The sequence below is a fragment of the Bison bison genome, unplaced genomic scaffold, assembly GCF_000754665.1.
Source record: "Bison bison bison isolate TAMUID 2011002044 unplaced genomic scaffold, Bison_UMD1.0 scf7180017864167, whole genome shotgun sequence".
Classification (NCBI taxonomy): Eukaryota; Metazoa; Chordata; class Mammalia; order Artiodactyla; family Bovidae; genus Bison; species Bison bison.
In genome coordinates this window covers 1449506-1461024 of record NW_011494739.1, presented here as the reverse complement: position 1 = coordinate 1461024, position 11519 = coordinate 1449506, and the positions used below count along the sequence as shown (strand labels likewise).

Below are 11519 nucleotides of genomic sequence, written 5' to 3'. Positions count from 1 at the left end.
CAACCAGAGAATGCAGCTACTACCCTTAGGTAGCCGGAACTGAGGGAAGAGAATGGATTTTCAAATCCTTAGAGTTCAGAGGAGGGACCTCCCCACTACAATGGCTAGTTCTTGGACCTCTGAGGATGGGTCACAGCCTGGCCCCCAGAAGGCCTGACCACATGGGTAGCCCTGAGATGGCAGGGGTCTACGGCTGCTAATACTTGTGAGAGGGCACAGCCAGACTCCTGCTGGGAGCTGCATCTCTTCCTTCCATTCTCCTGCCGATTTTAGCCCCAGTTACAGTATATTTCTCATGTTCAATACCAACAAAAACCTCTTTACAGACTTCCCTTTGCCTGGAAAGCCACGAGGGCTCATCCACCTGGCGTTTTGGTCTTTGTTTCTCAAAACACGGTTCTCTGCGATCTTCTCTACGAAATCTTCCCTGACCTTCTGGGTTCCGCGTGTGTGGCGCCCCCTGGTGGTCCCTTGATTGGCAGTCGAACCCTATCGCGTGACCTAAATGAGAAAAGCCAGCAGGCCAGCTCAGGGCGTGCGGGGGCCGTGCCCGTGGGCGGTGGAGGGCATGTGCGAGTGACATCTGTTCCGGTTGGAGCAAAGGAGCGGGAGCCAGAGGCCAGAACACTCCATCATTAGCTTTGCCATCGCATCACATTGCCGAGCTGCTTTGCCATTGCCGCTTCCCTTGGCCACTTGTAGCCATGAAGCTCCTCTCGCTGATTCTGGCTGGACTGCTGCTCTTGTCCCAGCTCACTCCAGGTAACCGGGACCTCTTCAGGGGAGGGGCACAGGGTGCGGAGAGAGAGATCTGGACACAGAATCCCACGGGCGGGGAGGATGGGCTGCCGGGCCTCCTGCAGTCACCTTGTGGAGGAGGAGCCCTCCCTGGCGGCCAGGCAGCCGAGATCTAGGTACCAACTACAACATGGAGAGCTTCTTGCTCAGTCACCTCATCCTGCTGTCCCAGGGAGCATGCTAAGGGGGATTAGCTTGTGAAGAAGAATGCATAGGAGGAGTAGGAGAAGCAGGAGGAGGATACACAATAGTGGCCATGTCACAAAATAGGCCCCAGAATGATCTAGGCTTAATACAAACCGCAACCACCTTAAGGAGAAAGCAAAGCTCATCTTTAACTTGTTACCATCTCTGTGCCAGTCCTTGTGTTGGGAAGCTAGGACCACAGAGATAAATGACATGGCCTAGGAGGGATTCAGACTTCCCAGATGGCGCAGTGGTAAAGAAACCGCCTGCCGGAAGAGACTCGGTTTCGATCCCTGAGTGGGAGAGATCCCTGCAGCCCATGGTGTCGCAAAGAGTCGGTCATGACTGAAGTAACTGAACACCCGCACTGGGAGGCACTCACTGGGAGAGATGTGAAATAGCATTTACCCAGAGTGCCATGAGCTGTGTTAGAGGGGATCTGGGGGTCCTGAGGTGCACAAGGGAGGGGCCAGCCCAGGCTGAGGGCCAGGAGAGATCTACTGGAGGGATACTCTGAGTCCTGAAAAGTGGTTAGAAATTAGAAGGGGAGGGAGAAGAGGTGGAAAAGGAGGGGTGTCCCGGACGGAAGTCAGCTAATAGCAAAGGTCCGAATGTGGGAGACAGCACCACGCCTTCAGGAAACTAGCCCACGATGGAAGGGTGGGTTAAGGGTGTGGCAAGGGGTAAGACTGAGAGTGTTAATCGCTCAATAGTGTCCGACTCTTTGAGACCCCATGGACTGTAGGCCATCAGAGTCCTCTGTCCATGGGATTCTCCAGGCAAGAATACTGTAGTGGGTAGCCATTCCCTTATCCAGGGGATCTTCCCAACTCAAGTATCGAATCCAGCTTTCTTGCATTGCAGGTAGATTCTTTACCATCCGAGTCACCAGGGAAGCCCAGGATCTGGAAGCCCAAGGTTAAAGGTGTGGCAAGGGTTAAGACTGCAGAAGCAGTCAAGGTCCAGGTCTTAATGAGCCTTGACTGCCAGGTGAGGAGCCATAGGAAAGCTTAAGCAAAAAAGGGCTATTCCACCAACTCTAGCATCGCTGTCTGGCCCCTCTTGCTCAATTGACAGAAACTTCTGCTCAGCCAAGGCTTTCCCCTCACCTGTCCACAGGGCTGTAATGTATAAATTTCCTCACCTCAGCCCTTGTTCCTGCCTGTGGCAAATGTCTGAAATACTACTCAGCTGGGGATAGAGAGGAAAGCCTCAGAACCTGGGTTAAACACTGCTCAATCATTTTCTAACTCTGACCTCCAGTAAGCAGCTTAGCGGCTCAGAGTTTCAATGTCCCCATTTCTCAATCTGCTACAACAAAGGCATGTGTATAGTAACGTCAGTTTGAGGGAACAACATTGAACACACTGAAATTTTGGTATGCAAAAAAAAAAAAAAGTGTAGCTTCTTCATTTTATGTAACTCATTTCAATTTTCCCAGGAAATTCCATCCTGCTGATGCAATGGCTGGGGAGAGGGGTGGTGGAAGGCGCTAAGGGACTGTGCCTAAACTCCACAGTTTAATAAATGCTCATCAGTTCTGATTTAAAACAGTTTCAAGTTAATTCAGTCTCTTTTGAATAAATATTTGAGTAAGTCTTTGAGAATTTCTCCTGTTCCCTTTCTGTTTCTGAGGATAGCACCTGGATTTAGAAGTTAACTAGTTGTCATGATTTAATTTATTGGCTCATTCAATAAACATGAAAATGAAAGTCACTCAGTCATGTCTGACTCTTTGCAACCCCAGGGACTGTACAGTCCATGGAATTCTCCAGGCCGGAATACTGGAGTTGGTAGCCTTTCCCTTCTTCAGGGGATCTTCCCAACCCAGGGACTGAACCCAGGTCTCCCACATTGTGGGCGGATTCTTTACCAGCTGAGCCACAAGGGAAGCCCAAGAATACTGGAATGGGTAGCCTATCTCTTCTCCAGCGGATCTTCCTGACCCAGGAATCGAACTAGGGTCTCCTGCATTGCAGGCGAATTCTTTACCAACTGAGCTATCAATAAACATGTTGAACAAATTTCATATTCCAGGCACTGTGATAGGTGCAGGAGGTAGTGCAGTGAACACATGAGAACAAACAAGGTAAGCAAAGTCTTTAGCCTCTTGGAGTTTGCATTCTGTTGAAAGACGCAGAAAATTTTTTAAATAAGTGAAACATATGAAATGTCACGTGGTGAGTATGATGAGCAGAGTAGGTGGGAAAGGGGATAGCAAATACCACAGGGATGTAAATTTGCTGTTTTAAAGGGGTGCTCATGGAATGGCTCACCCTGACCTGAGGGAGGATAAGAGGTGATCCCTATGGATTTATGGAGAATATTCAAGCTGGTGGGAATGTGCAGTGCGAAGGCCCTGGGGCAGGCTCATGAGGAGGTAGAGCCCAGTGCTGGACCTTCACTGACTTCTGCGGCAAGGTCCCTCGTTGTGTGTGATCCATGACTGAGGAAACTTCCTGGTCCTGTTGAGAGCCCACTGACTCAGCCCTTCATCTCAGTCAAATCTTCCATCTAATCCCTAGGTTTAGGCTGTTCACACACAGCCCCTCCCACTCACTTTCTGCACGGGGGTCTACTGCTGGCAGGTATCTCAGGCTCTCAGCTCATCACCTGTTCTATTTCCACTGGAGACAAGAGGGAACTGAGGACTTTCCTGATTATGCCACAGGAGAGGAGAGGGAGATGCTCAACCACTTCCCTCAGGCATTTCTAGTCTAATTCCCCTCCAGATGGCACCATAATGTGTTGGTACTGTTAGCAATTTCCCTGGGCTACCCTCTGAGGGCAGAAAGTAAATCCCCTCTTCTCTAGTAGTTTCTCCAGGCCAGTCTGGGTGTTTGTAACAAGAGAGTCTCTTGCCCCCTGCCTTTCTCACATGACTTATCTGTACTTCTTAAGTGTTCAGGTTGACCAGCAGGCCCTAGTCCAGGGGCCCTGGGGCAGGGTGCAAGGGGGTAGGGGGTGTTGGAGGAGAGGAAGGCCTCTCTCTAGCTTGCTGATAGATCCTTCATTGTCACGGCTGGCAGAGACAAGATGTGGGCTCTGGTGGAGCTCTAAGGCCTCCTGCTGCTGCTGCAAATTAGATTTAAGTGCCCCAGTTTCCTCTAGGGAGAATATTTGCTCTTCTTTTCTATTAGCTGTGGTGGTGGTAAAGGAGAGTGAATGGAAGTTTCTTTGTCCAGACCCTCAGCCTTTGCCTCCTGTGGCTTGCGATGAGGTAGTTTTACCTGAATCCACCAGGCTCAGCTAATAATATATAAAGGAATTCTTTGAAATTTGGAACCCCCTGATCCTTCTAAATACATTAGGTTCTTAAATGTGTTGTCTTGCTATAAACTACAACAACTCATCTTATTTAAGCTGAGCAATGAACTTTGTCATTCTATTGTTTACCATCCCCCCAAAGGCCAGAAACTCTGCCCAATTCTGCTTTTTAGCAACCAAAGGGTCTTGTGATTAAAGGGGAATGAAGTATGTATCACTTTAATATTTTTAAAATTTTTAAATTAGGTTAATTGTGGAATCCAGGACATATGTATAAAGCCCAAGAACCCAGCAGAGATTAGATTTAGGTGGGGTATGTCACATCCTTTTCCCTTATACCTCCTCATAGCACCCAGAGTTCCTCCTTTATAATTTTCAGCCTAAGTCTAGTCAATCAAATATCTGGGTAGCTATTTCTTTAATAGTTGTTTCTCATCTCCTCTCCCCCACTTGAATGGAAGTCCTCTGAGGGCAGCTGTCTGTCTCTAACTTGCTTGTAACTGTATCTCCTGTACAGGCTTCTCAGTCTCCATGTGTATTTCCCTTGGATAGACATCTAGAAAGGAAATTGACGGTCAAGACTGCACCATCTGAAAATGTGCCAAGTAGCCTCCAGAGAGGCTGAAACAAAGTATATGAGACCGTCTTTCCTCTCACTCTCAACAACAGTTCATCTTGATATTCTTGAATTAAAATTTCAGATTTTATTGTTAAATTGTGGAGGGGAGTGCCTTATCTTTTTTGTAAAATAAAACACAGAATTATTCATATCCCGGACAAGCCCCCAAAAAAGAAAAAAAAAAACACAGAATTACACATGGGCCCAGTAGTTCTGGGGCTTCCCTGGTGGCTCAGCCAGTAAAGAATCTGCCTGCAATGCAGGAAACCTGGGTTCAGTCCCTGGGCTGGGAAGGACCCCTGGAGGAAGAAATGGCAACCCACTCCAGTATTCTTGCCTAGGAAATCCATGAACAGAGAATCCTGAAGGGCTACAGTCCACAGGGGCACAAAGAGTTGGACACAACTGAGCAACTAACACTTTCACTTTTTCACTTTCCAGTAGTGCTGGCACATGGGCTTAGCTGCTCCGTGGCATGTGAGATCCTCCTGACCGGGGATCGAACCAGCATCCCCTGCATTGCAAGACTGACTCTCAACCACCTGACCACCAAAGAAGCCCTTGAATTATAGTTTTGTCTGGGTATACGCCCAATTGAAAAATGGCCAGAGGACCTTAATAGACATTTCTCCAAAGAAGACATACAGGTGGCCAGTAGGCACATGAAAAGATTCTCAACATCACTAATTATTAGAGAAATGTAAATCAAAACTACAGTGAGGGGACTTCCCTGGTGGTCCAGTGGTTAAGACTCTGTTCTTTCATTGCATGGGGCACAGGTTCACTTCCTGATTTGGGAACAAAGATCCCACAGGTGTGGCCAAAAGAGAGCTACAGTGAGGTACCGCCTCACACAAATCAGAATGGCCATTATTAAAGAGTCTATAAACAATAAATACTGGAGACGGTATTGAGGAAAGGGAACCTTCCTACACTGTTGAGCTTCCCAGGTGGCTCAGTGGTAAAGAATCTCCCTGCAATGCTGGAGACACAGGAAATGTGGGTTCGATCCCTGGGTGGGCAAGATCCCTGGAGAAGGGCACGGCAACCCAATCCAGTATTCTTGTTTGAAGAATCCTATGGACAGAGGAGCCTGATGGGCTATAGTCCACGGGGTCGCAAAGAGTTGGACTTGATTGAAGCGACTTAGAACGTACACATACCTACACTATTGGTGGAACTGTAAGTTGGTGCAGTCACTATAGAGAACAATATGGAGATTCCTTGGAAAACTAAAAATAGAATTATTATATGATCCAGAAATACAATTGGTTTTTATATATTAATCTTATATCCTACAGCCTTGCTAAACTCAATAGGTTTCATAGCTTTTGGGAGGATTTTATACGTAGATGATCATGTCATCTTTAAACAGTAGTAGTTTTATGTCTCCCTTTAAAATCTGTTTTTAATTCATTAGTCAGTATGATAGTATCTGCAGAATTTTCACAGATGTTGGTAATCAGGTATTATGAATTCTGTCAAATGCTTTTTCTACATCTATTGAAGTGATCATGTGATTGGGTGAGGTGGGAGGGTTACTCTGCTGATGTGAATTATTAATACATTGATTGATTTTTCAAATGTTGAACTGATCTTTACATTTTTGGACTGATTCACATTTATTATGATGTATTATCCTTTTTATACACTTTGAGATTCAGTTCATATTTTATAAAGGATTTTCACATCTGGTTTATGAGGGATGTTAAGTCTGTAAGGGTTTTTACATCTAAGTTCATAAGGGATATAAGTCTGTAGTTTTATTTTCTTGGAATGTCTTTGACTTGGGTGTCAAGGTAATGCTGGAAGACTTTGAAAAGAATTGGTATTATTTCTTTCTAAAAGAATTGGTATTATTTCTTAATAAATGCTTGGTATTAATATAATTCACCAATGAAGCCATCTCAACCTAGAGTTTTCTTTGTGAAAAATACTTACATACAAATTCAATTTCTTTCAAAAAATTAAGGGGTTTAGAGTTATGTATTTCTTCATGGATGAGCTTCAGTAGTTTGTGTTTTTCAAATAATTTTTGTAAGTTGTTCGATTTATAGTCATGAAGTTTTCTCTGTTATGACCTTATTAATGTTGTAATATCTATAGAATCTATAGTGAAGTCCTCTCTTTCCTTCTTTTTCTGTTTTTGGCCACCCTGCACTGCTTGTGGCATCTTAGTTCCCAACCAGGGATCACACCCCCACCCTCTGCGGAGAAAGCGTGGAGTCCTAACCACTGGACGGCCAGGGAATCCCCTCTCTTTCATTCCTGATAATAAACAATTTATTTCTTCTCTTTTGCTTTCTTCCTGGGCAGCCTGCCTGGCTAGAAATTTAGAAAATTTTTTATGTTTTCAAGAAACCAGCTTTCAGTTTTAATTTGTCTGTTATTTTTCTGAGGTTTCCAAGGTGATGCTAGCAGTATCCAGTGGAATCCAGGACTCCACTTACCAATGCAAGAGACACGAGAGACGTGGGTTTAGTCCCTGGGTCGGGAAGATCTCCTGGAGTAGGAAATGGCACCCCAAATTTCCTATTTACTTTTGCTCCAATCTTAATGATTTTTTTCCTTCTACTTAATTTACTCTTGTTTTTCTCACTTAATTTGCTCTTGTTTTTCTCACTTAAGATATAAGCATTGATGGTTGATTTAAGACCATTCTGTCTAAAGTACACATTTTAAACTGCAAATTTCCCTCTAATTACTACTTTGTCTCAGTTCCACAAATATTTTTATGTATTGTACTTTTAATTAGTCAATTCAAATTTCTCTAATTTCTCTTTTGGTTTCTCTTTCACCCATTAGTCATTTCCCAGTACATTGTTCAATTTCTAGTATTTGTGAATTTTCCAAATGCATATCTACTATTAATTTTTAGTTAATTCTACTATGGACAGACATACACCTATATAAGACTTCAATTCTTTTTTTAAAAAACTTCTTATTTTATATTGGAGTGCAACCGATTAACAATGTTGTGATAGTTTCAGATGGACAGCAAAGGGACTCAGCCATATATATACATGTATCCATTCTCCCCCAAAACTCCCCTCCCATCCAGGCTGCTACATAACATTGAGCAGAATTCCCTGTGCTGTATAGTAGGACTTTGTTGGTTATCCATTTTAAATATAGCAGAGTGTACATGTTGATCCCAAACTCCCTATCTTTTCCCCCTTCTTCTCCACTCCCCCAAACCATAAGTTCATTCTCTAAAAGACTTCAATCCTTTTATTTTTATTGAGATCCTGTATGGTATATCTTGGTAAATATTCTGTGAGCTCTTGGAAAAAATCTCTGTTTTTCTGTTGTTGGGTAGTGAAGTGAAGTGAAGTCACTCAGTCGTGTCCAGCTCTTAGCGACCCCATAGATGGCAGCCTACTGGACTCCTCTGCCCATGGGATTTTCCAGGCAAGAGTACTGGAGTGGGTTGCCATTGCCTTCTCTGGCTGTTGGGTAGAGTGGTCTATAAATATCTATTAAGTTGGTTGATAAACTCATCAGTTCAAATATTCTGTATCTTGTATTAAATTGTTCTATCAACTATTGAGAGAGGAATGTTGAAAGCTGAAATTATCATTGTGAATTTGTCTATTTCTCCTTTCAGTTCTTCCAGCTTTTTGTTTCATGTATTTTCAAGCTCTGTTATTTGGTGCATTTGATTGAGAATTAATGTCTTTTTGATAAGTTGAGATTGTCATCATGAAATGACCTTTTTATACTTGGCAATTTAGTTAGTTCTGAAGTCTACTTTTTAAATCTTAACATAGCTAGTATATTAATAATACTCCAGCTTATCTTTGATTAGTGATTTCATGATTTTTTTTCCTTTTACTATTAACATAACTATGTCTCTCCATTTAGAATGAATTTCTTATAAACAGTATGTAATAGATCTTGCTGTTTCATCCAATCGGACAATTTCTGCCATTTAATTGAGATGTTCAGACTATTTATGCTTAATATAATTATCAATATGGTTGCATTTAACCTACCATCTTTCTGTTTTCTATCTGCCTATCCTTTCTTTGTTTACTTTATCTTCTTTCCTTGCCCTTTTACAGGTTACTTGAGTCTTTTTATGATTCAAATTTTTATCTACCATCGCCTTATTAACTATACCTTTTTCTTTAAATTATTGCTCTAAGGATAGGCTTCCCATGTGGCTCAGTGGTAAAGAATTTGCCTACCAAGCTGGAGAAACAGATTCAGTCCCTGGGTCAGGAAGATCTCCTGGAGAAGGAAATGGCAACCCACTCCAGTATTCTTGCTCTAAGGTTTAGTTTTTCACATTTGGCAAGTGTTTACTGAGCCTTGCTCTGCGTAGGCACAGTCCTGAAAGAAAGTGAAAGTGTTGATCAGTCAGTCATGTCCAACTCCTTGCGACCCCTCAGACTGTAGCCCACCAAGCTCCTCTGCCCATGGGATTCTTCAGTCAAGAATACTGGAATAAGTTGCCATTTCCTCCTCTAGAGGATCTTTCTGACCTAGGGATCAAACCCGCATCTCCCTCGTCTCTTGCATTGGCAGGCAGGTATATATATGATCCAAACACTACTCAGCCATAAAAAAAGAATGAAATAATGTCATTTGCAACAACATGAGTGAATCTAGAGATTATCATTCTAAATGAAATGTCATAGAGAAAGACTAATATCATATACTATCACTTAATGTGGAATCTAAACTATGATCCGAAGGAACTTATTTATAAAATAGAAATAGACTCACAGATATAGAAAACAAACTTATGGTTACCAAAGGGGAAGGCGGGTAAGGCAGAGAGAAATTAGGAGGTTGGGGTTAGCATATGCACACTATTATATATATATATAATAGATAACCAACAAGGACCTACTGTATAGCAAAGGGAAATATATGCAATATTTTGTAATAACCTACAAGGGAGAGAATCCGAAAAGAAATATATATATGAAAAGTGAAAGTGAAGTCGCTCAGTCGTGTTCAACTCTTTGTGATCCCATGGACTGTAGCCTACCAGGCTCCTCCTTCCATGGGATTTTCCAGCAAGAGTACCGGAGTGAGTTGCCATTTCCTTCTTCAGGGGATCTTTTCCACCCAGGGATTTAACCCGGGTCTCCCGCATTGTAGGCAGATGCTTTACCCTCTAAGCCACCAGGGAAGCCCCAATATATGTGTGTGTGTGTGTGTGTGTGTATATATATATATATCACTGTTCTATACAGCTGAAGCCAACATAATATTGTAAATCAACTATACTTCAGTTTTTTTCAACTATGATGTTTATTACACTACTAAAGATTTACTGGGCTTCCCTGGTGGCTCAGTGATAAGGAATCTGCCTGCCAATGCAGAACACGTGGGTTCAATCCCTGGGTCAGGAAGATCCCCTGAAGGAGGAAATGGCAACCCACTCCAGTATTCTTGCCTAGGAAATCCCAGAGACAGAGGAGCCTGGTAGGCTACAGTCCATGGGGTTGACAAAAAGTCAGATACGACTTAGCAACTAACCAACAACAACAGAGATTTACTAGGCACACAGGGAAATAAGAAAATGTGACTGAGAACCAGTATGAACAACAGAGCACAGAAGCAGATCCATGAAACATCCGGATTCAACTGTACTTCAGTTTTTTTTTATTAAAAAAAAAAAAACATGGATGACCCTTGAAAATAAGTGAATAAGTTAAAGAAGTCAGACATAAAATGCTACAGGTTATGTGATTCCATTGACATAAAATATCTATATTAGGCAAATCTATAGAGAAGATGGCAAATTGGTCATTGCCCAAGGATGGAGAGAGGGGAAATGGGAACAGTTAATGGGTGCAGGGTTTCTGTTTGGGATAATTAGAAAGTTCTGGAACTAGGTGGTGATGATGGTTGCGCAACATTGTGACTTTACGTAACGCCGCTGAACTGTACACCTTAAAATGCTTAAACTGATAAGCTTTATGTTATTTGTATTTTACTGCAATTTTTAGAAAGAGAAGGAAAAAAGAGAAAGAAGGACCAGGATGAAAGTCAAAGGACACTGAGGACCCTCTATCACATCGGTTTTAATCCTTTTACAGACCTTTCAAATCCAGAATCTACCTCTTCTTAGGGCTGACACTGTCTCTGTTCTTTCTTTTCAGGTGGCACCCGAAAATGCTGGAATTTTCATGGCAAGTGCCGCCATAAATGCTTCAAGAAGGAAAAGGTCTATGTTTACTGCACGAATAATAAACTGTGTTGTGTGAAGTCCAGGTACCTGCCAAAAAACTTACCATGGAAAATCTAAGTTCCTTGAAGCCTGAAGTTATCAAAAGGCAGATGAAGCTACCCTGAGTCTGACCCCAGTAGATTCTTGAACTCTATCAATAAACATCTCTGGCTGATCCCTATGTTTGCCTGTTAGTCTACCCAGTGGTTCTCAGAAAGTCCTCTTTCAGGTGGTCCGTTTAAGTCAAAACCATTTCATTATATTTCACAAGCACTCAGTGGAATTTTCTGAAATCTACACTACATACACTAACACCATTATGCTGGCAGTTAGTGAAAGGTTATCATCTAATAAATCATTGCTTTGAAACTCTGAAATTTTCCTTTAACCTATATGGAAATACAAGAACTAAAAGCATTTTTGTTGTCTGCAGGATCTGGGAGTCCCAAGACTGGGGTCCTG

At 42.8% G+C, this 11519-nt stretch overlaps 1 protein-coding gene across 1 annotated transcript; it reads left to right on the top strand.

The window, feature by feature from the left end:
- The first annotated feature begins 620 nt into the window (after nucleotides 1–620).
- On the top strand, nucleotides 621–11135 carry DEFB123 (defensin, beta 123). Its single transcript, XM_010841761.1, has 2 exons — nucleotides 621–762; nucleotides 10990–11135. Exons 1-2 carry the CDS (start codon nucleotides 705–707, stop codon nucleotides 11133–11135), a joined length of 204 nt encoding a protein of 67 aa, XP_010840063.1. The 5' UTR covers nucleotides 621–704.
- Nucleotides 11136–11519: the final 384 nt, after the last annotated feature.